General features: G+C 38.6%; 1 protein-coding gene across 1 annotated transcript in view; it reads right to left on the bottom strand.

The window, feature by feature from the left end:
• SPRED1 (sprouty related EVH1 domain containing 1) overlaps positions 1–25,518 on the bottom strand; it is a 59,776-nt gene extending 34,258 nt beyond the window's left edge. Inside the window, exon 1 of the mRNA XM_050897274.1 lies at positions 24,935–25,518. Coding sequence (XP_050753231.1) covers positions 24,935–24,966 — 32 coding nt within the window. The 5' untranslated portion in view covers positions 24,967–25,518. The remainder of the gene's footprint in view (positions 1–24,934) is intronic.
• Between the last annotated feature and the right edge of the window lie 368 nt (positions 25,519–25,886).

Raw genomic sequence — 25,886 nt, forward strand, 5'->3', positions numbered from 1 at the left:
CACCACACTTTGTGGTTTGAATCAGTCTTTTTGTAGTTTTAACAAACTATGAATATTTGGGATAGAGGAAATAAACTGAGACAGACAAATGAAAGACAAATGCAAAGACTTCTATTACAATAATCCATCAAAGGAGAAGAAACAAAAGATTAACAAGATTATACAAAATGTTTTAATGGTATGTCCTTCATATTTGCAATACGTCAGCATGAACAATGTGACTTACATAGCCAATATATAACTGTATGATCTATGTTTGATAATCTCAGTAATAATTAGCATCCTAGCCAGCAGTCTCAAGCATAGAAATAAGTGATTCACAAGTCCTAAGGTCAGAGAACATAGGAACGTTAATAGTGCATCAAAAAAGTGTAACTAAGCCTTGTATAACTACATTCCCCACTCCAACTACTACTGAAGTAATACCTTCCACAAGTTTCTACAAAAAGCTGTATGTAATGAATACACAGGTCATACATGAACATAACATAGAGCAAAACAGCACACTGAAAGGCCTCTCAGTTCAAAAGGAAGATTATTTAAGTTGTATGATTTGCTGCTGTTCCAGAAGAAATGTTTAGAAACTTATAATAAACTGCACAGAAAAAGAATAAAAAGTATACATGCATTCTCTCCCCTAAAAATATGTAACAAACCAAAATAAGAATACATTCACACTTCATAAATGATGAAGTCATTGAGTCATGAGAACTCCCACAATAATCACTGAATCTCTCAGTCTACTCTGTAACTGAAAAGGGATCCACCAGGTACATTTTCCTTGTTTTGGAAACAACAAAGTCCTAAACAAAGGGTTACAACACTGAGATCATGAGATGATTTAGTGTTATGATTACATCCCATTGCTTCCTCTTTGGACTTTTCAAAACCATTAATACCATTAGAAGTTATGGGTCTGGGTGGGACTTCACCATAAGGAGGAAGTTCTCAAAAGGGTGCTGAAGATAGCTATGTCAAACTGCACAAAATATATGATTAGAGTATCAAGAAAGCAAGTGCAACATGACACAATGCAAGCTCAAAACAGTTTTTAGACAGTAGAATCCAAGCAAGGAGTAAAAGAAAGGTCTTTCTGCTCCAGTCAATCTATGAGACAAAAATGTCATGTAGGAACAACTAGGTAGATTTTTTTTTTGGTGCAGCTCTGACATCTATGTTGCACAGTTTTACTAGACAAAACAGATTGCTATCCACCCTAAAAATGTTTTAAGTGGCTATCTGCCACTTCTATTACACAAAATATGGTATAATAAAATAGTTTATAAAATACAAAGTACAAAATTGAAAAATCTTACTAAGTCAATGAGATATACATTAAGCTGTTCCACAAATATTTGTGTTCTTGTATTTAACAGCACTGAAAATGAATCCTGACTGCATAATTGAAGAAATACAAACAGAAAATTAAATATCTCTGCTTAGAGAGACAGGAGAAGACATTATATATTCAATAAATATAAGGAGAAATTAAACTGGTAGAATGGACAAATAGGTGTAGATGGTGAAGATCAAACTCAAGAAACAGGAATCTAAATTCGGCCGTTTCATTTGTACCCATGTGTTTTGTTATGGACTTTTGCTCTTATTCCAGCAACAGAAGGACCTTCTCTATTCACATCCCAAGCACAGGGTCTACTATTAAAACAGTAAGAATTACAAATAATTTTCCCTTATTATAAATAACAATGAATTTTGAGTACTTTTATCTGCAATGAGACTGTCCAAATAATCCCATTAAACCAGGAGAAGTCATTAACTGCTTTACTAGCTAAAGAAAAGCAACCAGCATTTTATCATGCATCCTGAAAAGCGAGATCAAAAGACCAATAACATATTACAAGTAACTTCTTTAGTGATGCTAACAAATAATCTCCAATTTTTGAGCCAAAATTTTCACTATTTAGGAATTTAGGCCTAAAGTACTGGCTGTATCGTAGAAGTTCATCTGACAGAATTCTGTAGACTTTGTTCACAACCTAACACTGGGAATGCATTCATCACGTATGAGCTTTACAATCAGGATGTACAATAGTGCTTTTGAGGGCGCTGCTTCTTGAATTTGGTTGCTCAAGCATCAAAAAGTTATTGTGTTTGAAGGGAAGAAAGAATATTCCCTAGTCATGTAGTAATTCCTAGACAGAATTCATTTGCCTGTAATTTTTATCCATTCCTCCCAGTGTTATTAAAGACTTGTTTATTATTATTTTTAAAAACTTACTGACTAAAAGAAAAATCAAGAGAGAAGTGATTGTTTCAGTCAAAGGATTCTAGAACCATCACTCTGCAATTTTAACTACCTGATGACTAAAGTAGCTCATCCTTGTTTTCTTCACCCATATGTTGACTAGGAAGTGTTGTGTGACCGGTACTCAACACAATCATCTATTTGAGGCATTTTCACAAAAGACTGAGTAAAAAAAAACGGTATTGACTATTCCGCATAAAAAGCTGATGTTTAAAGAAAAACAGCTGACACAGTTGTTTCTTTAGGAAGCACAAAAAAGAAAAGATTGCCCAACAGTTATTTAAGGGGAAGAAAGGGGAGCTAAAAATGCCAGAACTCAAGTAACAAAAATGAAGTAATAGATGTTTCAAAAGCCAGTGACATGAAAAGATCGGGCAGGGGGAAGAATACGGCTTGCATAAATTCTTCCCTACGAAGTAAATAACATTAAAAAAAAAAAGGAAAAAAAAGGGGTAGGGGGGAGAAAAATAGGAGAAAGAGAGGAAACTGCATCTCCTTTTCCCAAACAAGAAGCAGACACATGAGGAAAAACTGGGTGCCCTTCTTCAATGTGTGCAGCACAAACTCAGAGTATTTGGTTTTAACTGTATGAGAGAAGCATAATCACAAAGCATATCACTGTTCAGCATGCAATTCTTATGCTATGGCTTTCTATAATACACTGACTTTTTTTCTGCGTTAAAAGGGAAGTATAACATCTTGTAGCTAAATCTAAACTAGTAAAAATTTGGTTAGATTGGTTCCAGTAAAAAACCCCACAGTAAAATACTGAAATTTTTAATTTTTAACTGTATATGGATTAAGTAATTTCCAGCAAATACAAGCTATTGTATTACATCTATATCATACTAACAGTTTTAAGTAGCACAGGTGGAAAACTGCTAGAGACCATGAAGGAGTAGAAAGAAAGGTTCCAAGGAGCATTTCCACAGTGAGTAAGCAGAGACAGATGAAAACGCACGGCAATCAGATTTCTTCTTATCTTTCCTGTAACCACTTTCTGCAGCCTGATTTCAGGAGGTCCTTTAGCAGAGACTAGTGAAAGAATACAAAACTACTGGCAGTTCTACACTATCTTCTACTAACAAGTCCAAAGCAACTTTCATACCTGTACTCCCATTAGTGTTATAAGCCCTTTAAAGTAATATGATTTGGCACTGTTGCCAGAAGCACTCTCCATCCTTCTCTTGCCCTGATCATTTATTCCTGCCATGCTCCTCTCCACTGCTTCTGCAACTTTGCAGTGATCAACACTGGGAAGCTGATGTGAATGAAGAGTAATCCAGAAGAAAGGTTAACTTCAATCCAGAACAATTATGCAACCTTAATCAGTAAATGACTGATTTCGGTCACAAGGCTCTCTCATAACTGCTCAAAGTGGCTCTGTAGATATGAATGTCAACACAAGTTCCAGAGCAGTGTCTTAAAACGTTTATGAGCGTTTGCTTCACCATCAGCAACTGTTGCCAAACTCTCATTGACATAAGTCTGTATGGATCAGGAAAAGAAGGGGTCAGTCACACTGCAGCCCAGCTGGAGCCTGACTCCTTCTCTACATTGTATATGTATTTTGAGATTAAGCCACAACTAGCAGTATGAGCACCTAGGATTTAAGTCACAAAGTTTGGCACATGTGATCTCTTTCTGCAGTACCAACATAACTTAAGTCTTAAATTTTCCTTTTTTTTTGTCTTCATGTGTGTGGCATGATGAGCACCAAATGTGTAACAAAATTATGAATAGTTTTCTTCCTCCCAAGAAATGTACGTTTTCTTTCTCTAAATTCTTACTGTGAGAGGTTTTGGCCCTCTTTGTATTTAGTAAAGCCCAGTTTACACACTAACAAAACAAACTGAATTTCCTTTATGTAATGACTGAATACACAAAGGGAAAGCCCTCTTGATTCCAGAAGATGCAAGGGGATTAACTCTGGTAGCACAGAAAACAGATATTCTGAACATTGCAAAAAGTTTATCCCACAATGTGGTGAAAACTGAGATGCAGAGAAACCACAATTTTCAAGAAATACAACTGAAAATACATCACAATATGAGAATCAATTATAAGCACATGTAACCTCCATGTAGCTTTTAATCTTGATATCATTAATCCATATAAAACCTAGTATTTTCAACACAGAGATAAAAGAAATAAGCACTATCTTGCTGCAGATTAAAACATTGATACAGCATATCTGGCCAAACTTTTATACTCATAAAACAATAATTTTGCAATAAAGTAACACTAAAGATTGTAGTCCGACTGTATGAATTTAGAAGTCTGAATGCAAACTGTAATAACACTCAGCAAGGGTTAAGAGTACTCACTCTGGATCTTTTCATTGGAAAGGAGTTATAGCAACCTCTATTTGGAAGAGGTTTAATATATACCAAACAAATGTGATTTGTCTGAAGTGATTCATCAGCTCATCTTCATTGATGCAGTCACCAACATTCAAGGAAATATCACCCAAAAAAAGTTTTAAAATAGAAAAGTAGCCTTTAAGAACAACCTAGAAAAATTCATTTGACAACTGAAACTTTTCTGCTAGAAAACATTTATTCATTTTAAGGAATAACAAAAATTGATGAAGTGACTATACTGTTAACTACTGGTAATGGAGACTTTAAGTTTTAATTGAGAATAGTCAATTTACTTGTCCAACACATTTTCCAAACTGCAGTACTATTGGCATCATGAACCACTGTTGCTTGTTACCACTTTTTTTTTTTTTTTTTTTAGTTTGTGCTCCTGCATTATTATGCTAAGCACACAAGGGAGAGGAAATACAAATCTCCCCTCTTCAAAAGACGAAGAAGAAGAAAAAAACCCATGAAAACCCTTCAAGTTTTGCAGCTATTCATCCTTTAATAAGGATCATTATTTACAGAATGTTATTCAGTATTTGTTGAGAATGCAAGGAAATGCAAAATCCATGAATTTCAAGCTTTAAACACTGGCTTCCAGTACACTGGCACTCAGAAGAAAAACAGCTTCCAGATTACACTCATGCAAGCATTTTGACACAGACAGACGATGCATCTCCACAAGACAAATTAAAGGGCGATGCTCCATTGAACAGTTATATGATAGGAGTACAGTATACTATGCATAGCACATAAATGCTACATAGATCTCTCATTTTGTGAGCTTCTTATTCATTGCAAGGTTTTATTCACAGGAGATGTCTAAACAGTCATACATGTAGAGTTCTACCAGTGATTCAGCATCTGTAGGTCGGCAGCAAAAATTATTTCATTTTGTGGGATAATGGGAAGGCAACTAAACCTACTCACCTAAATCCAGCCTGAATCCCTACACCGTTCTTCTCCAGACTTGGGGCACAATTCTGCTACTTCCTTTGTGTTAACTCAAACCAGAATGCAACTGTGAAGTGAGCTGGTTGTGCAACCAAAACAGAAAATCCATCATCCCCAAAAGATCGTTCTGACAGAGCAGTACCCCAAATCACCTGCAGTCATGTGCCCCTTAGATATAAGGCCAAGGCTGTGTAGGTGAATGCAAACTACCCCTTTCAGTGGCAGCCCAAAACTATACTTCATCATTAGAAATGCAGATGTACACAATTATTTAAAGACTTATCTAAACTATTCATTTGGGAGGAGGGGAATTTATATATAAATTAATCTTTAATCAAGAGGAAAGCCATAAAAGTTGTTCTCTAGTCCATATACAAATTTTAATTCTAAACAGTTTGCTTCTTTGTTTGTTTTTTTTTTTTACTGCTTTAACTCTGGTTTAAATCAGTCTGAAACTGATGACCAATAACGTAGCCATTTGTCAAACATAAAAATCCATTTGTTCCTCCTGGACAGTGTGGGAACAAATAGACAAAATTACCCCTTTGCTTTAAGAGACCCTGAAACCAAGAAAGATTTTCTGTTGCATTTGACATATTTCAGTCACTGTAGATCTATTATACACACACACTTCCACCAGGTGTGATTCTTCGGGAAGTCTCATTCAGTCAGGATACTGCTACAGTAGTGTCTTCCAGATATAGCCAGTAGTGCTTACATTCAGTTGTACGTAAAGTTTGAAAAAAATAGAAATTAAAAACAAAAAAATCAAGCCATGATTAACTTCACACAACTAGAGGCTGAGAGCATCACAGCCTTGTTTCAGATATGAAATAAATACTTTTATAATTTTAATTTGAAATTAGCCCTATAAGTCTATTTATGCATTTACTCTTGATCCTCATGTTCCAGCTTCCTGAGCAGCAGTTACACGGTTAAAACCCGATGCCTATTAGAATAAACTTCTGGTGGGAAGTGCTAAGAATTCACCCCGCTGCCTACCAATCTATCCAGAAATCTGTTCTCACTCCTACTTCCTCCTGTCTGTTCCTTTCTGAAACAGCAGTAGGGGGGTTGGGAGTTTGCCTTTCCTCTACTGGATCACAGTTGTGTACACGAACTATACCGGACCATATGGCAATCTCTTTCAATTCGTAACAGGCAAAACAAGCTCCCTACCAACCCAATCTGAAGAGATCCAGGTAAGAGAGAAAGCCTACGGATACCAGTGTTCACATCTCCATGTTCACAGAGACCAGTTACTAAATTCCGCCAATATATTAAAGTAACAAGGAGGAACTATAGAAAATGTTGCTTCAAGGATAAGAGCAGCCCTGCCCATACTCACACAAGCATTTACAGTGCGCTCCAGCTTCTCTCTCCACCGTACACAAAACTAGCCAGCTGCCTACATGCAACTTTGAGTAGTCCAGAGAAAAACCAAAGACTCAGATGCATTATTCAGCACACAGGAAGGCTTTAACATAAAGAAAATTACTGTATTGAAGGAAAAACAATGCCTGTTTAATGAGCAACGCATGCAGAAGATAAGCCTACTCGCAGGACAGTGAAAATGAAGAGGAGAAAGGTTCAAAGCTGAAAAGAAACCTCCGTAGCCGCCTGGAAGCTGTGAGGCAGAGGCAGGCCAACCAGAAACATAGTGGAGATGGATTTTCCTTTCATGAGGGGAAAACATTAAAGTTTTATTGAACACCAAAGTGCAAAAATCCAATAGGAAAACAACCCCCAGACACAGCACCTCAGGAGACATTCCAGTACTCCCTCTTAGTGAAGAGTGAATAAGTTTCTCACAAGGGTCCAACCTTTGGATACATGAAGTTATGTTTAGCTCTTCAGGAAAACTAGGGTTGTCTGATCAAATACACTGGAATAGGATCTTGCTCATTTCCTTTTCTGCAAAGTTAAAACAGATTTTTACAGAGACTTTATTTTCAATCTTACAAAGTAATCACTGCATTTTACAACAGCTTTTAGCCCAGCAACCAAGTTCTTGTGTAAAATAGTACAAAATTTTGTCTGTGTTTCCATACTAAGTTTTAGGGAACACGACTTACATGAACATGCAAGGAACTGACTTGACAGAAAACAGCTCCCTCAGCTGGAGCTGCATAATTTTTACTTTTTAGTTTAATTCACCTAGTAGAGTCATTACGTATGGAACTAAATTATATTTGTATAACAACACCGTAATCTAATTTTCTTATTTTAACTTTACTGTTCACTACTATGTTCTGAAGTTCTTTACTACCACATAGATACCTTATTGAGAATAACAAGAAGCAACTATATCAGAGGGAGAAGGGAGCAAACCAAAAGCAGCATAAGGCATTGCCCATTACCTGCCCTGAAGAAACATGAAAAACACCAGACAGACAACTGCCAACTAGCTGGAGATATATCCAGGATCTGCCTATACTAAAACATAACTACAATAGAAATCAAAGCTAGACCGCAGTTTGCCATTGCATCATTTCTTCTTCAACTTTAACATTGTACACAATGTGGAGACAGACATGGGCCATACAGGATAAGATTGAATAATATTTTGCCTTTAATTTATAGGTGTTAATGCACCTGTAATCTGCAGTCACAGATCCATGACATTTGATATACTAATACCGTAAGTGTTATTGTAAAGAACCATTCACTCCTCATGTTAAGGTTAAATATTCATCCCTCCCAATTTAAGAGATTTGAACATTTCTCTCTGTCCACACTTCATTTAAAAAAAAAAAAGGACATAAGCAATTAAAGAAATAAGAAATGAGGTGACCAAGAGATTTTAACAAAACCTCTAAGCGCTGAACTAAACTAAGCACTAAACTAAGAGGAAGCCTGACCACATCTGTATTTGCCTTAGAGAGTAAAGTCATCCTTTACTGAAACACTGCTCTAGACGTGACTAAAAATGGCCACTTACAGAATAACAAAGAAAAACAAATTTCTTTTCATTGATAAGCAGCTATCAAAAGAAGGCACCTTTGTATTTGCTTGGTTCTGCTTTATGTCATAATTGTATGTTATGAAGATTAAACATCCAAAAACCTTAAGGGTTCAAATGTTAGTGTGAAAAAGTTGAAGGGTTTTAACTCTCCGTCACTTAAACCTTACAGTGAACACTGGCAAGAGGATGTCAAAGATGCCACTAGCCTATCATATTTTCAACCTTCAGAAGACAGCTGTAAACAAAAAAACCCAAACAAACCAACCAACCCCACAAAACCACCTTTGAAAGAAACTTCAAAATCCATGTTTAACAGCAATGAGTTAAAATACTAAATAGTCTAAAAGTTAAAATACTAAATCTTAGAAGTCCTACAGGGCGATACAGATTTCAGAAAGCTCACAGAACCTCTTTAGGAACAAGGTTCTCTAATTCACGCCACAATAATTTAAGGTTCAGTTAGTGTCAAGCACCATTATTTCTTAAGGGCTTTTCTCAGACAGATTATATGTCAAATAGATTTAACCCCAGAGATGTAACATGATCTTATAATAGTTATGACTAAATTACAAGTTTTAAAGTAGACAGCCATCAAAGTAAAGAGAACAGGCAATCGTGGATTCAGGAAATGTACATTCCCCCATAGTCAGCTAATGGCAACTTTAATAGGATGTGATGGATTTTTCTCCACCAGGAGAAAATACTGCCTGCATTTCTGCTTCAACAACCCACGCCAGCTGACTAATGGAGTTATATTTTTGTCTCATATGAGGATGGTTACTTGCCCATCCTCTAGCAGTTGCAGAATGAAACATTAACAGCAGCTGTGGGGTGAACAGAAAAGCTGCTCTATTTGGTAGCCAAGATCCAAAGTACAGGCCTTTCCCCTCGAACAGTGGAGCTCATTTTCTGTCATAGGGTGACGAAAAGACACAGCACAGAACAAGGTCATTTTTAGGGCTTAAAGTGGCTAACTGAAGATACTTTTAAGGAGTAATAAATCTTCATGGGGAGGAAAAGTAAAGGATTCACAGAAATTAAAAATAGGGTTCTTGGACAGATAAGAGCCCTTGGGAGCTTAGAAGTTGTTGGAAAGAAATACTGGTGGATCAAAACAGGTTTCTTAAGACAACTCTTATTAAATACTATTAAATGTAAAAACTCTTTACCTTGGCATAATAACAATCCTAATCGTAACAGACCAATCCCAAAGAAACACTTCTGCCACACTACTGAATAATCAGCATATGCCTGCAACTAGAAACATCTTTTTATGCAAGCACTTGGGCTTCAGTCCTGCAAAAATTTAAATATATCACTCTGAGTAGACCTACAGATCTCTGTGGAAGTCTGTAGAGTTTATCACACACATAAAAGCTAACACATATTTATAAGTCTTGCAGGATAATTGCTTTTGGCAGAATATAAATAACATTGCTCTAATGTGTTTCAGCATCATGGTCTCCTGCCTTAAGAACCAGGCATTCTGGTGAAGCCTGTCATTCTTCATAAAAGAGTGGCAGCTGCATAGCCCACAGAGACATTTAAACTTCTCTTTGCATTTTCTTTAAAGTTTCAGAATAGTGTTTGGGCATTCTTTAAAAGTAGCAAGAAAGCTAACAAGTGAAACCGACAAAAATTGCCTAGAAATGCTTTCTTACTAGTGCCATGGATACCACTGGTAGGACTGGAAGCAATTCTTAGACAAACTATCTATAGCTTCCAACACTTCCAAACAGTACATCAATTAGGCTGTGGAGTTTACTAGGTATTTTTCCAGAACCCAATGCACTGGGTGACAGGGCAATAAGTCAATATGAGAAGCAGTCTTAATAAAAGGACTCTAATGTTCACTGTACTATACTTCAATGAAAAAGCTTAAAAATCTGCTACAAGAAGAGCTTTCAAAATAGCAAGACAGGCATCTGAAATAATTTTAGAAACTTAATGCCAGTAGTTTGCCTAATTGACTTTTAAATGCATACCTAAAACTAGGCCTTAGATTTCTCTCCTTGTCAGTCGTCTTTATCTTTTCAGCATTGTCTTACTGTCTCTATTGCCTTTCATTTTAACTTCTAGCAAGGATAAACTTGAGCAAAGAAAGGGAACTTTGGTAACTGTCAATGCCATTGAGAATTAAAAGAATGGTATATATCACCTCCTGCAGTCACTACTGCTTCTGTGAGCCCCAGCTGGAACAGCAGATCTGTCTTGGCAGAAGGCCCAGCTCTAATAAAGGAAAGGAATTAGTATGTTTTGTAGACATAGGTAGCTCTTACAGCAGGTTTACTTTTGCCCTTCCATTCCCCTGCCCCCTTATTTTCATTTGATACCTTCATCTCTCTAATCACACCTTGAAAAAACAAGAGTTTCACTGGTGATACATCATCAAGATTTTACAGCTGAGAAAGTGTTGCATGCAACAAGAACAGCCCTGGCGTAATTTACTTCTAAGAAATTGTCTACAAGAAGTCCAACAACGCTAACAGCAATGAGGGGAAAAAAGTAATTTAAAATACTCAGCAGCTCTCTCAAACCCATATGATTTCACATTTACAGTTTGTATTGCCTTGGCCCAAATAATCAGTTAGAAATTCCGTGCATTCAATTGATTCCTATTAAGGACATTTTGTTTTGTGTACAAAAATGACAGACACCTCTACAGGTACATGGAACACACAGATAAATTTTGAAGTATTTACCTAACTTTTAATCAAGAAATCCTTTGTTTGCACCTCAGATGTATCTAGTGTAAAGTAGCATCTTTAAAAAAAAGAAGCAGTTTCCAAGTATTAATGAGCCAGCCCTGACTGAAGGGAGACTGAAGGAAGGCGACACAGGCGATCCCCTCCCCACTTCATGAGGTCCTTGTTCACGGCCAAAGCCCAAGAGCACCAGCACCTCCCAATCCCCTTTCTCCTTCTGCTAAAACACTACTTTAGCATCAGAAAGCAAGCAGTTGACACTGACATGACCATAAATTCAATGCATTTCCTAACAAAACTGAATTGCTAAGCTTTTCCCTAGAACATCATGCTTACCATTTTATCTCATCACCTTATTCACATGGTTCTTATGAGACAAACCGTTTCAAGAAAAGAAATATCCAGTACACAATGCTCTGAAATACTCCATTTAGATACTAAGACTAACTTCAAGTTCTAACATGCAAACAGGAACAGCAAACTATACCAAAAGATTAAAACTGAATAATACGGCATAGCAATTTCAGTTCGCTTCAACTTCTGAATGCCTGAAAACATAACACTTGTATTAAGAACAGATAAGCCATCCAAAACTAAATTGCTGCTAAAGTAAAATGAAGTCCTACTAAACAACCACATGGTAAAGTTTTCCACCAAAGAATCAACAAACAAATAATATATTTCAGCTCAAAATTCCTGATGAGGAAACAGATGCATATGGAATTTAACCAAGTATAGCAAGTGGAAAAGTCAGAGAAAGGATGTCAACAAGAATTTTTGCCAGATCCTTTATGGCAATTCTTATGTTTTTATTTAAAGCATTAATATCTTAAGGTAATAGCAGCATTAACATCTTAAGATAATAAAATATAGTACTAAATCATTATCAATTTGTGATGTCCTTGGAACACTTCGTGCAGATATTAATTGCATCTCTGAAGATCTTCAATATCTCAGTTATCAAGTTACTTGAACATTTTCAAAGGGAGATTTCCAGTCTCCCAGAAAGGAGAAACTGTAGCTGACCCCTTTGTGGTTTTCAAGTAGTTCTGAACCATCATCTGCCTTTTCACAAAAACTTCCCCAAACCATTTCAAACCACAGATCTGCTTTACCATTAAAAAGCAAACAAGTGAGCAGTTAAGTTCAGTGGATTTTAAATAAATCTACTCCCACTCTCCCTCATTAACCGATCTCAACTGTAAATTTGCTTTAGATGCTTTAAGAGGTGGCTATTAACTACATAGAGACAAAGTTATTTTCTGTGTCAAAATGACAGCACCAGTGCTATTTATTTAGTGAAACTGGATTTGTCAGTGTTGGTAAAACGCAGGGCATTAATGGAATTCTTATTTCTATTTTAAATGGCTTGTGTACTTATTCAACTTTAGCTTATTCTGAAATACTTCACAGGTTGACAGAAAGGATCTGGGGGAAAAAAAAAAAAACCCAAACCCAAAGCCATTCTGAAGAGTTAAGTATTTCAAATTATGTAAATAGTCTATCAAAAACCATTAAAACAAATCCACCCATAGCACATATCCGTTATACCACTACAAAACTTCATACCATTTGGGGAAGGGGGCATTTTAAAAAAAGTTCATATTTATGTCTCTTAAAAACACTCACAGACCTATGAAGATTTACTTGTGAGTACCCTTTTCTGTGTAGTTTTACAAAGGAGCATCAACTTCCACACCTTCAGAGCTACAGACAGATAATTTCATGCAATCTCAAATAGTATCATTAATACTGAATTCAACTTAATTCCTGTGGATCTTGGAACCTCATTTGGTAGCAGCCTCAACCACCAGATTAGGCAACTGCTGCTGCAAGGCTATGTATTGAAATGAATAAACCACACACAAAACATTGTCCTTTGTGAAGGAAATGGTATATAATGAAGCTCAAGAGACTGTAGATGAATGAACAGAAGTTTTATCACTAGGAAAAAACAAGCCTTAAAAAGTGATAGACAGAAGTAATACATAATCCTCCCTACTTCTGCTGTCAGATATTAGAGCAATTTCTGATCATGCTCTCTATAGAAGTTAAAGGCATACAAATACTACCTGGCTATTTAAACCATGAGAAGTATCAATCTGAGCTTCTTGTGATCTACTGGAGTAACGCATGAAGAAAGGGTTAGACCAAGAGAACTTCCTACTTTTTGACCAGCATTGTTATTGCCAAAGGACATATCCCAAAGTCAAACAGAAGCAGTTCATGACAAAATTATTTGCTGAGCTATAACAAGAACTCATTGCAGTGGAAAGCAGAAATAGTCCTTTGGAGAAGGACACCATTTTCCCGTGTAAAGACAACAGAAGTTGCATCCTATTGAAAACATGATACAACCAAACTGATTTTCCTGGTTAATGATAAAAGCTTGAACAGCATCTTTCAATTTAACTGTTAAGACTGCATTTCTCAGGTATCAAATATACCATTTTATTATATAGACAAAATAAGGGAATATTTGTCTCAGCTGAGGAATAACAAAACTACAAGAAATCCCCTCTCACCAAATACACCCTAGATCATAGCTATTAATGCTGTAACTGGGAAATGACAGTTATACTTTCTCCACTGTAAAATACCTAAGTTAGACAATAAACAAAAAATGTAGAAAGCAGATCCTTTCTACTGTAGGACACCATGATTTCTGCACTATCTGATTGTAATTGCATTGGAAACAAACTGTGAAGCAACCTCAGAAAAGCTGGCCAAAATTACTCTTGCCCTTGAGAAGTGACACTCGTTGCTTCCTTTGACATGTGAATGTTAATTAGGATATCTCTTGCAACTTCTCTACTGAAATGACCTTTTCCTGAAGCACATGGCAGAGATTTGGATCATCATGCCTTATTTGGGATGATACACTGATCAAAGCTCATTGTTTGCATCCTCCAGCTGGAAGTAGCATGAGGACCTTAAAGCTTACTTAAAGCTTTTACTTCATCCATTGAGCTTCAGTTGTGGGGATCAAGCTCATGCGGCACAGATTTGCCAAAAGATAGAAAAGCCAGTCCTATTGGCTCCCCGTAGATGCTCAGGCATAAAAAACCAGCTGAAATAACAGATTTGGTAAACTTATTTCCAGTTATTCCACAAGTCTAATCCATACATTTTGATTTTGTTCAGAAAAGAAGCTATACATATAATTGTAGTTTTACTTCAGGAAGATTTGTTCACAAACGTCAAAAAAGTTGAATTTTCTGTAGTGGAGAAGTCATTCAACATTGATTTTCAACATCTCTGTAATGTCTTCTCCTTTCACTGCTGAAAGGAGGATGAACTCGTAGCCTGTGGGAAGCATTCTGTCTGTCTATACCAAAGGAAACACATGTTTTTATTTGGGTTATGTTTTTGTTGTCCCAGAGTGGCAAAAACCAGGCTTCCTGCTAGCATTGCTCAAGGGTAAAACCCTGGTATTAAGACCTGTAAGGGTGCTCAGTGGGCCAGTCAAAATGTCTCAAAGAGACACTAACCAGTGTCTTATTTTCCAGAGAAGCTTTTCAGGATAAGCTGTATGAGAACACTAATACAGAGAAATGCTCAGAAAAATGCTTCCTAAAATGCTAAAAACAAAACAAAACCTACAAGGATGGGTCTCTCTAAAAGCCAACACACTTCAAAACATAGAAAGATATGTTACTTTCAGCAGTTTAAAAAAAAAAAATCACAAATAACAAAGTAACTAATGCAAGAAAACTACAGTTTTAAAAAGGTACAGCAGAGAAGGAAAGAGGGGAGAACCTGAAAAGCTCCTCTAATTAGACAGCTAAGCTTATCAGTTTTCCCCTAGTTAACCACAACTTACTCCAGAAGGAGGAGAATAAAAGGCCCCCCCAGGAAATTACACTATACTAAACTATAGCACTCTAAATTCATGTCTTGTTCTGGAATAGCTTCCTTGAATAGACCTGTTCTTCATCCAGAATTCAACTAATAGGTGAAGAAGAGCTCATGTTTTCTACCTTGCTTCAGGGGAATGAATGTGGATATATTCTCCCTTTGCAGGATTTGCAGGCAGCCATAACAGAGAAATGAAAGGTAGTGAATTCCTGCACCATCAACCTAGAGAGTTCAAAGAAAAACAAAACTGGTTTTGTATCAGTGACAAAGATATAACATGCTTGCACAAGCATCTCCTTCACACTGTGCAGAGCACCCTAAGTACATGACGTAAGACATGTGATAAGGCAACACTACTTCAGCTTCTTCTGAAACCATTTCCAAGAAGTCCTCTTCACCCCTCAAACAACCTGAAAACAGAGAAGCGTCTAATCCCATAACAAGATTCCCTCAGCCTGCCTGTAGCCAAGAGGCTGGGGTGGGGCTGTGGTCACGGGCTGAATTTTCGCTGCCCCAGGAAAATGCTTAACTGATTTCTGCAAATCCTCCATCACCTAACGCAGGGTTGTTAACATGCACGATTCTTTTCCATCACCATAGTAACAAAGCACGTACATTTTAAGGTGCATATGGGGGCTCTTCTAGAGGATGTGTCAAGTTGCATACAGCTAACACAATATAAGGTATTTTAAGCTAGACCTGTTCAGTACAAATACAGAAAGCATGAAAGTACTGTGCTAGAGATCATCACAGGACTGTTTAAGCAGTGATTACACATCCATTAAAAAGTATTCTGGAGTCTGCAAGAAGTAGATGATGAAGCAAGATTCAGTCAGGACATTGATGGGCTTTAATGCATAAATACAGCTGTGTAATAACAGCCTGATTTTAGACACTCTCTCTAACTTCTTCAGGAACCACAGAGCAGAACATAGTAAAAAATTTTAAGAACAATACACTTTACCTACCAACTGCCAAAAAAAAAAAAAAAGAGGGAGGAAAAAAGATCTAATTAGAAAAACTTATTTACTGATTAAGAAATGACAAGCAACTGGCATTTTTGTTTCAATGAGAGCTGCAAGTACTTTGCACTTACATGCCTGAAGTATGACACTATTTCTGTAGGATACAGGAGTGACACCACAGAAACCCAGGCTTAATGGTAATCCATATGTTAGATGCCTCCACAGCAAATATGCCCATACATGTCAACAACCTAACTGGCACTCTGCAACTAGCATGCTACATGCTCATATCCCATAGTGGCATGACTTCTCATAACAGATTTCATTATCGCCTTAAAAGAACCAAACCAAAAGCAAGTTCAACATAACAAATGTATTATTCCCTCAAATAACTTCTCATACTACACTAGAGAGAGCTTCCAAATTGGGGGGGAAAAACCCAACACCAAAACCCCAACTTTCAGATAAGGATTAAGAAAATAATGCTAGCAGAAAGAATATAAGAAACAGCACGCTACAAGTCTGGATAGAATTACAGCAATACTACCAACATCTGAAATACTCCCATAGTTGAAATCTGAAGATTAAAGACTAAAACCAGACTAAACTGCAGAAACTAACACACAAACAAGCCCCTAACAAACCTGTTAGAATATTGCTTTACTTTTCAATTTTAGTATTTATAGAATTTTAACACTTATTAAGATGCAGTCTTCAATTACACAGCACCACCTGTGCATGATCAGAAGGTGCAGTCCTCCTTTCTGGCACAGGATGAGCAGCAAATGAGGCAAGGGGCTGAAAAAAAGAAAATGGGTGTTTCCTAGCATTGAAGGTTTGAGAGCAGAATCCAGGCAATCTGATTATATTCCTGGCTCTGTCTCATTATCAGAATCATCAAAATTCATACCCCCGGTCACATGGATTATATTTTCACAAACAATCTCAGTTCTCAAGCATTTCATTTTACAACTTTGCATTCCCTTGGCACACTCATTACGTACCATTGGTACCAGCAATCATAATTTCTTCTACAGTTTTTCTTAAAATCTTGCAAAATTAAAGAGACAGCACCTCCAAAATTTTTTTGCATAACATCAGTAGCACAGATCAGTAGCATTTGAACTATAAGTGGAACTTGTAATGAGATAGATAATTGCCCCCTGAAGAGGGCACAAACATACCTAAGTCTACCCTACTAGGAAACTTCCAATCTATTCTTGTCCTAAAGGGAGCAAAGACCAGTGATTAGCAACAGTAACTAATGCTTAAAACCATACAGGTTTGGTACATAAGGTCAGCCACTTACATAGATTAACACCCCACCCCCCCCCCCCCCCCGGATTTCTCTTAAATGCATAGGCCTCAACTCTAAATCCTGAATTAGCTTCTTTACACCTTTCAAAACTGTGTTCCTGTTCAAGGCTCAACACATATCGGCCTCAATCACAGGCTTCATATTAAGGCATGCTGATCCAGAATAAGCATGCCATGCACAGACAGAAATACCTAGGGCACAGAGTACTTCATCACATCTGAGAGGCCGAAAAGTTTCTAGGAAGCTACATAAAAATTCCTAAATCAGAGCAGGCTCTGTACTCCCACCTTTCACTACCCTTGCTTAATTCTTTCAAAAGGTTAAAGAGAGAGAAATCACTTCTGCCCTCAAAGTTTATACTACTTCACCAAAACAGTTCTGCACAACTTCTGAAAGGAAAAAATCCCAGGCAGGAATCCTCATGGAGAGTTATATCTTACTGGTTCTGGGTTTATTTAGGGAAGGCAGTCAGTCTCAGTAACAATTTTTAATAAACCTGACACTAGTTTTCAGTAATTACTTGTTTTATTAATGAAATTATTGATGCTTCTTGTTGCTACGCTTGTTTATTCACAGCATTTGACTTTACTAAAACTGAAATAAATCAGTTTCATTTTTGCTTTGACAAACTTCAGTTAGTGTCGCAACTCGTCAATACAAGTCACGGAAAAAGGGTAATTGTCAACAGTTGTCAGACCATCTTGGGGAAGAGCTATTTATTTAGTACTTTTTTTCTGGAGTTTCTTTAAAAAAAAAAAAGAATTAAAAAGGACAACTCCTCCATAGACTTTAACAACGCCTACTCTCGCAAACCATTCAAGCCAAACATCGGCTCACAGAACTTCGTAAGGCGTTCTGAACAGGTCAGTGTTTGACTTGCTGTAGCAGAAGTACAGATTACAAGACTTCCTCACCTAACTAAAATATCACAAACAGCAGTAGACAAAATTTTCAAACACAAGAATGAATACATCGGGGGGGGGGGGGGGGCCGGGGGAGAGGGGAAAAAAAAAAAAAAAAATCTTTACCACCTCATTTTTAGGATGGTTTAGATGTTTCAACAGTACACATTTGGGGAATTCTGGTGTAGCACACACATGAAAAATATTTTCTTCCGAATGGAAGTCTGGTATCAGGCAGCAATGCAGAACAGAGCACAGTAACTGCTGAAGTTTCTATGGCCTATCTTCTCTGTTTGAATTGAAGTATTTACTGTCATATGACAGTGAGTTCTTAGAGGAAAAATGTTTGTGATCTCCTTGTGTGTATCATCATTATATTGGGACTTTATTATTATTATTATTTCCCCCACCTTATTTGGAGCAGCGGGAATTAGGGCCTGCAACTGTGTATAGCAAGTCAGTTGTTATTTAATTGGAGCCACATTTATAAACAATTTTAGTACTCAAAGCACTTAAATGCACATTTTTTGTCCCTTAGCATATCTAAAGATTTGTTGATTTATTTTTTTAAAATTCTTTTCTTGTCATACATAGGAGAAAAACAGTGAATACAAAGCACTGAATATAAATAAATGAATATATACTCTTTTAACAAACTGATATCACAGATATCAGCATGAACGTTATGTAGAAGATAAGCTTGAAAAGATGTGAAAACATATGCACTTAAAATGTCTGCTTACTTTCTACAAGTAAGTGCTGTTCAATACCACCATAGTCTTAGAGGCTGACTCCTATTACAGATATTTTTCAAGTAGGAGAGATACCATGTTTACCCTGGTACCATATACCATATAATATGTTACCATATACAACATGATACCACCTCCTGTGTAAGAAAAACCACAGGGAGTAGTGCAGCCAACAGATTTTACTAGATCATAGTCTAAGCACTAGCAAAAAAAAATCTTCTCTTACAGAGTACAGGAAAAGTAAGTGCAACAAAAGTATGTATTGCTATTGTCTTAAGTCTAGAAATATATGTTAATGCAGCATACCAAAAGGGCATCCAGTCCCCTTCCTTCCCTCAAAAAACAAGCATCGCTGAAGATCATTTCTGCTGAATACCAAGACTGGTTAGAAGACACACCTAATAAAGTATTAGAAAGTATAAAAAAAATGTTGCAAATATGTTTACATCTTACTGAATTTTAATTTGGAATATTTGTACCACATTAGTCACCAATAGTTAAATAAATACTTCACAACTAGAAGTGCTTTCAGAAAGAGGAATGAATATTTTCAAGGGAGAGAAAGGAGGAACAAATTTTATATTTTCAGGGACCATTTAATTTTTGTTTACAACCAATTCCAGCCATTCAGTAACTGTGCTAGTTAAAATTTGCTTGCTTAAATGTTGTTGCACATTAAAACAGAGAGGAAAAAGACAAAGATAGCTCCTTTTTAATATATCCATAAAGAAACTGGGATCCTCAACAACATGGCAACTCCCAGCCATCTTTCAAATTCCTTTAAGGAAACGGCAACATGATGCAATCGAGAAAGAAGAGTAAGAGGGGGAAAGCAGACATTTAAACATTAGAACACCACCATTTAAGACAACATACATTGTATGCCATATCATAGTTATTTTTTTTTGAATCGGGAGTAAAAACCAAAAAAGACAAAAGTATTTCCTTTGTCTCCTTTTTAGACTTGTGTCAATACTCTGAAAAGTATTTTTTGTTTCTGGTGTTTGTCATATCCCATCAAGTCATCACTAATGCATACGATTTCTCCAGATATACACAAGAATGGGTAAACAACAAATAAAAATGCCAGTGTTTAGCTTAAAAGCCAACAGGAATGCCCTCAGCTTTAATCCTGTGACTTCCAATCCTGTCAAGATATATTCCTTTCAAGAAACGTCTCTGCTTTTGAAACATACACTGACATCCTCACTGCCACTTTAACACTTCAAGAACACTGAATTTTAAATGAACAAACAAGGGAAACACTCGTCATTTTTTAATTCAAATATTATCGCTGGCTCCACTTATGCTGAAACATCCAGAAAGCATTTTTCTGCAATACCACAGTAAACAAGGAATGTTGCTAAGGTGAACCTTAATTTAAAAAAAAAACCAAACAAACGAAAAACCCCTGACTCCCGGATTATGTAACATGCAAATTCAGTTTCACCTTCAAAATAGTGTCGCGTAACATAAAGCCAGAGAGACAGCAAGAAGCAGTTCATAAGAGTGGAAAAGCCTCCCCAGGACTCTATAAAGAACCACTCCCCCAAAAGAAAATATATCACAACTGCAATGATTTCATATAATCAACTGGTTTAGAAGATGCTTTCCTTAAAAAAAATTTCTTACTTCTTTTTACGAATTCCTTACATTAAGGGATGAAGAATTCCAAAGTCTATATACGCCCTAAATAGCATAAAGAAAATTATCCTGCTGAAAAGTGCTAAAATCCTCCCAGAACTAATAAAACGAAACTAGTTGGCTTTACTTTCTGCGATATGATTTCATGTTCATCTTTCAGTATTTGGGCTTGTAATACAGGGAGTTCTGAAGCACAAATGAAGTATAAACAGTATTTTCATAACTATTGAAGGAAGACATGAACATATCAAGTAAGTATTTTATTTTAAAAATTTAGTTCAGCTTTACTTTTTCAAATCAACACTTGAGGATGTTCATAGCATCATAATCTAGAGGCTGTTAAGCACACAGCACTAGTATACACTCTGTGTTTCTTTAATTTATAGTCCCTTGAATTATCTAGGAAAAAGAGTATAAGATTACCTATATTTATGTAGCAAAACAATTAGCATATGACAGTCTGAATCTGTAAAAATACAGTACGTAAAAACAACTCTGAATAGAATTCAAGAGCACAAGCATTCCCTGAAAGAGGCCACCTGCAATACAGAGGAAAGTAAACAAGCCAATAAAGCAGTGCTCCTACTTTTCAATAGCAGCAACTCAGACTCCATCTTAAGCCTGTCATCATTCATCCCTACTGAATGGGGACTACATAACGTAACAATTATTCTGTTTTACCTAACACTGAAATTCAGTAGCGTTTCTAGACAGCAATAAAATCTGCCACGAAAACAGGAATTTGGTACAGTGCTTACTGACCTGCCTGCTTTGACATTATTATGTTAAGTTGCATGATCAGCGAATTGACCCACGAGTTCACAAATCCTGCTAATTCCTTCATTTAAAAACTGATAGTATTTGTGAACACCACATTGTGTTCATGCTGACCACACTGACTGCAAAACATCACTGAGGGAAAAAAAATAATTATCTGGAGGTACAGAAATACTCTCATTTAACTAATACCTAACTGACAAATACAATAACATCATTACAAAAACAATGTAAAAATCACCAACGAAGATTCACCCGTGGCAATCAGAATTTTATAGGGCTGCCTTCCATATGTTCATGACTGACAAGAAACCTAGTAGTCCTTAATGCAGCTTTTTAATTAATCCTTCCCACCATCACTGAGGATTTAACATTAACTGAGGTCAAACTCTAGACACCACAAATATTTATATCTTACTCCATAAAATGAAGTTTTATAAACAAAGAATAATGCCAATTACCAGAATATTCCCAGTAGCCACAGTGACACAAAATGCATTGCAAAGTACCCGTATTCGCCCCTATATGCCAAGAGATTTGTTAATGAATTCGAGGCCATGGATGTCATCAATTATACTGATAAAATGAAAAGCAGTGAACTTTTAATATACGATGAATTTCAATTTGTAGATCTGCCCTATTTTCACAAACAGTTTATTTGGAGTTTCAATCATATTTCCCAATCATTTAAAGTGACACGCTTGTGCTATGTGCAGAATCAACCAAAGAGGAACGATGACTCTGGTCTTGCCAAAAATGCTCTCAAAAAAAGCAAATGAAACCGAGAGAAGAAATATTTGTCTTACTTTTCTTCTGATATTCTAATAACCAAAGTAAGAAAATCTATTATTTGAGAAAAAGCACTGTTTATAGTGCTTTGTAAGGTTATACACGTTTAGCTCTATAAAAACACTGAATTAACTCAAACCAAATACTGTACATGAGCTTCCCTTTCTCATTTTAAGTAAAGACTAGTAATCTTTCAGGTATTCTCTGAGGTTGCACTAACAACAAAGCCTCCTCCACTCCATGAATGTATAATTAAGGATCACCTTAGTGTAATTTGTTAAGATAATGAAATAGTGTATTCATGAGCAGGGAACATCACCATTTTAACACTGCAACCACAAAACAGTTACATCAAACAAATACATTGTCTGCTTCAGGGATCCTTCATCACTAAGTTTCATTCGATTTTATTTTTTGAAAGATTTCAAAATATTTAAAATTAAAGTCAATACACTGACCTCTAAATAGTCCATGCCATATTAAAAACATTTCTCTGTTATTCTGATATTTCAGAGGTCTCTTCAGCCACGGCATAGGTTAAGGAGAAATGACGACAGCTAATCTGCCATAAAATTCTCAAAGTAAACAGACAAAAATGAACTGCATTGCTGATTTCTGTCAATTTAGTTGTCTTCATTGTTACCTGTATTTTATAATAGGCAACATTTTCAGATGTCTCATTAGGTATGATCGACTTCCTTCTACACTACATTGATATCTTGCAGATGTAAGATGGTATTGTTCAATAAAATGTAAATTACACAAAATAGATTAACATACTGTCTTGGAAACATGATCATAATAATGAATTTGATTTTCAGTATTTTATTTTTGAGTCAGTATTTCTGGAGGGGAAAATATTTCAACGTTTTCTGAATAAAACTCTTCCCTGCTTAAGTGTTAGACAGTACAGTGATAAGGTACTTCTGAACTAATGCTCCTTTATACGAAAAGGACAAACATAAACCATAAAAACAACTCGTCCCCCGTCCCCCATTTTTACAGTAGCTTCTCATACTCGCAGCCATAAGCCCTCTTTCTGCTGCCCTCTCTGATAAACCTGCCGGCCTGGCTGCCTCTCCCTTCCCATGCAGGTCTGATCTGCGAGGCTGCTGAATGCAGACACTGTACTGCACTGTGAATGGACAGCCAGGTATTTTATGAATGGAGCGGATCACGTGCTCCCAGCACCTCCCCGAGCTGATATTTCCCACATAACTGTGTCAACAAGCAGCGAACAGCACATACTAATACAGCAGGTCCTGGAGACCTTCCTCCGCCAGCCGCTGGCTGCAGGCTGGTCCTTAGCACAGGAGCAGCAGCTTTGGGCACTCTGCAGAGCAGGTTTTGCCGCAGGTCAGCGGTGATGACAGCATTCTTTTTTTTTTTTTTTTTTATGAATGGAGATTGTGGTATGCAAATGAGAGCGATTCACAAAAAAGGAAACATGGCGGCGGCCCCGGCTCCCGGCCCCGCGGGCGCCGCAGCGGCTCCCGCCCGGCCCGGCCCGCTCCGCGCCGCGCTCAGCGCCGCGGCCGGCAGCGCGGAGCTCCCCGGGCTCCGCTCCCCTGGGGGGCTCCGCCTGCGCGGCTCCTCGGGGATCCAAACGCCGTATTTTGGGGAGCGCACGGGAAGGTGCGCAGGCTTTGCTCAGAGGAAGGTAGTGAAATGGGAAATCCGTCTTTCCTGCCGGAGGAGACCCGTCCGCGCCCTGTCAGTCGAGCTGCTCTTCATCCACCTACCGCTACCTACAAATACAATGGGCGCAACGCTCCCTCCCCATCGCCATGGCCGCGGCCGGCACCCGCATCATTCATAAAATCAGCCTCAGCAAATACCCACATCGCGAATCGTAACGCTAAAGCTCGGAGACTGTAGCGATCAACCTTAAACTTGCCGGTAACAGAAAAAGTTTCAAAATACTTTATATGTGTTTTTCAATGCCATAAAGAAGTCGGATGTTTTCTGACAAATATTCATCGCTTCCGACCCAAAACGTATTTCAAAGACAGATTACATGCAGGGCGATACAGCCGCACACACACATTCTCCTCTGGATTTCCTCCAAACCAGTCACATTAAAAATATTAAGAGATCCTTGAACTGTCCCTTTCCTCTTTTTTTTTAAAAAAAAAAAAAAAGGTCCCAAGTGCTCATTAAAAGGAAGGGGGAAAAAAAAGGGCTTTAGGGTAGGTTTAAGCTGTATTTACACTGACTGACTCATCCAATTAAAATTCAGGAGCAGTTTCCTGCAGGATGAAGCTCCCACACACTAGTTTCCATGTGAAATATCTACAAGTAATAGGATATTATCAGAGGTGGTACGTGCCGATACCTCTCTGGGCACTCAAAACCCATCCTCCCCCTCCAAAGACACCATCGTTACCTGCACCGTTTTCTACCGGGCTTTAATTAAACCACGCTTTTCTGGCCGCTGGCTCGCAGCCCTTCTAAACCAAGCCCCTTCACAAAGAGGGAGCTTCTGGGCTTCCATGTACGCGAGCAGAAATGCGCAGTACGCGCACGGGGAGGCCAGGGCACGTACGTGCGCGGGCAGAGGCCCCCGCGGGGCGCGGAGCCGGGGGGACGCGCCGAGCCCCAGCCCCAGCCCGATCCCGGGGCGGAGGGGAGAACCGCCGCCGCCGCCGCGGCGAGGGGGGAACGGCCGCTTACTCGTTGTTAGAAGTCGCCGTCTCTTCGCTCATTTTCTCCTCACCGCGATCCGACAGGGAGACGGAGCAGCACGGACGCAGCCAGGGCGCAGCCAGAACTCACCAGAAACTTCACCATTGTTACCCCCCCGGTCTGCCGCCCCCGGCCAGGGCACGGGCAGTGTTGTGAAGTGAGGGAGAGGGAGGAGATAAAGGGGGCGAGGGGGGGAGAGCGATCTTTATCCTGGAAACACGAAATCCTGTTGTCCGGCGCTGGAGCGTATTTCCCCTGTCTTTAGAGATGATGATGATGATGATGATGATGATGAAGGTAGTGGTGGAAACAGCAGCAACAACCACGGGTCTTCTGCTCTTGAGCTGCTCCCAGTTAAAGGGGAACAGAGTGGTGGAGACAAGGGAGGACTCCCCGCCGCAAAAAGCTGCACCGCACCGTCCTCCCGCTGCAGCTCATCTCCCGCTGCAGCCGCCTTCGCTGCTGCCCTCCTCCTCCTGCTGCCGCTCGGCCGCCTCCCTGCCCGCCCGCCTCCCGCGCCCAGCCGGGGCAGGCGGCGGCGGCAGAAATTCCTCCAGACACCGGAGCCGCCACAGGCCGGGGCGGGAGAGGGGGGGGAAGGGGGAAAGGGGGGCAGAGCGGCTCGGCTGGGCTCTCCCACCCCCTCCCAAGCGACGCCGAGCACTGCGGAGGGAGGACGAGCCGGCCCCAAGGAGAAGGCTGGTGACGGGGGGAGGGAGGCGTTTTAAACCAGCCTGGGGGTGGGAAGGGGGGGGGACGGAGGAGAGAGAGGATGCGTCACGGCTGTTTGTGTGAGGAGAAGAGCGGGGAGGGAGGGGAAGAGGAGCCGCCAGGGCGAGAGAGGAGCCCCCGGCCGCAGGACGAGGGGGAGAGAAGGGAGAAAGCCCGCGGGGAAGTTCAGCGGAGGCGCTCCCTCCCCGGCAGCAACTCCATTAGGGGC

The sequence above is a fragment of the Gymnogyps californianus genome, chromosome 5, assembly GCF_018139145.2.
Source record: "Gymnogyps californianus isolate 813 chromosome 5, ASM1813914v2, whole genome shotgun sequence".
NCBI classification, from domain to species: domain Eukaryota; kingdom Metazoa; phylum Chordata; class Aves; order Accipitriformes; family Cathartidae; genus Gymnogyps; species Gymnogyps californianus.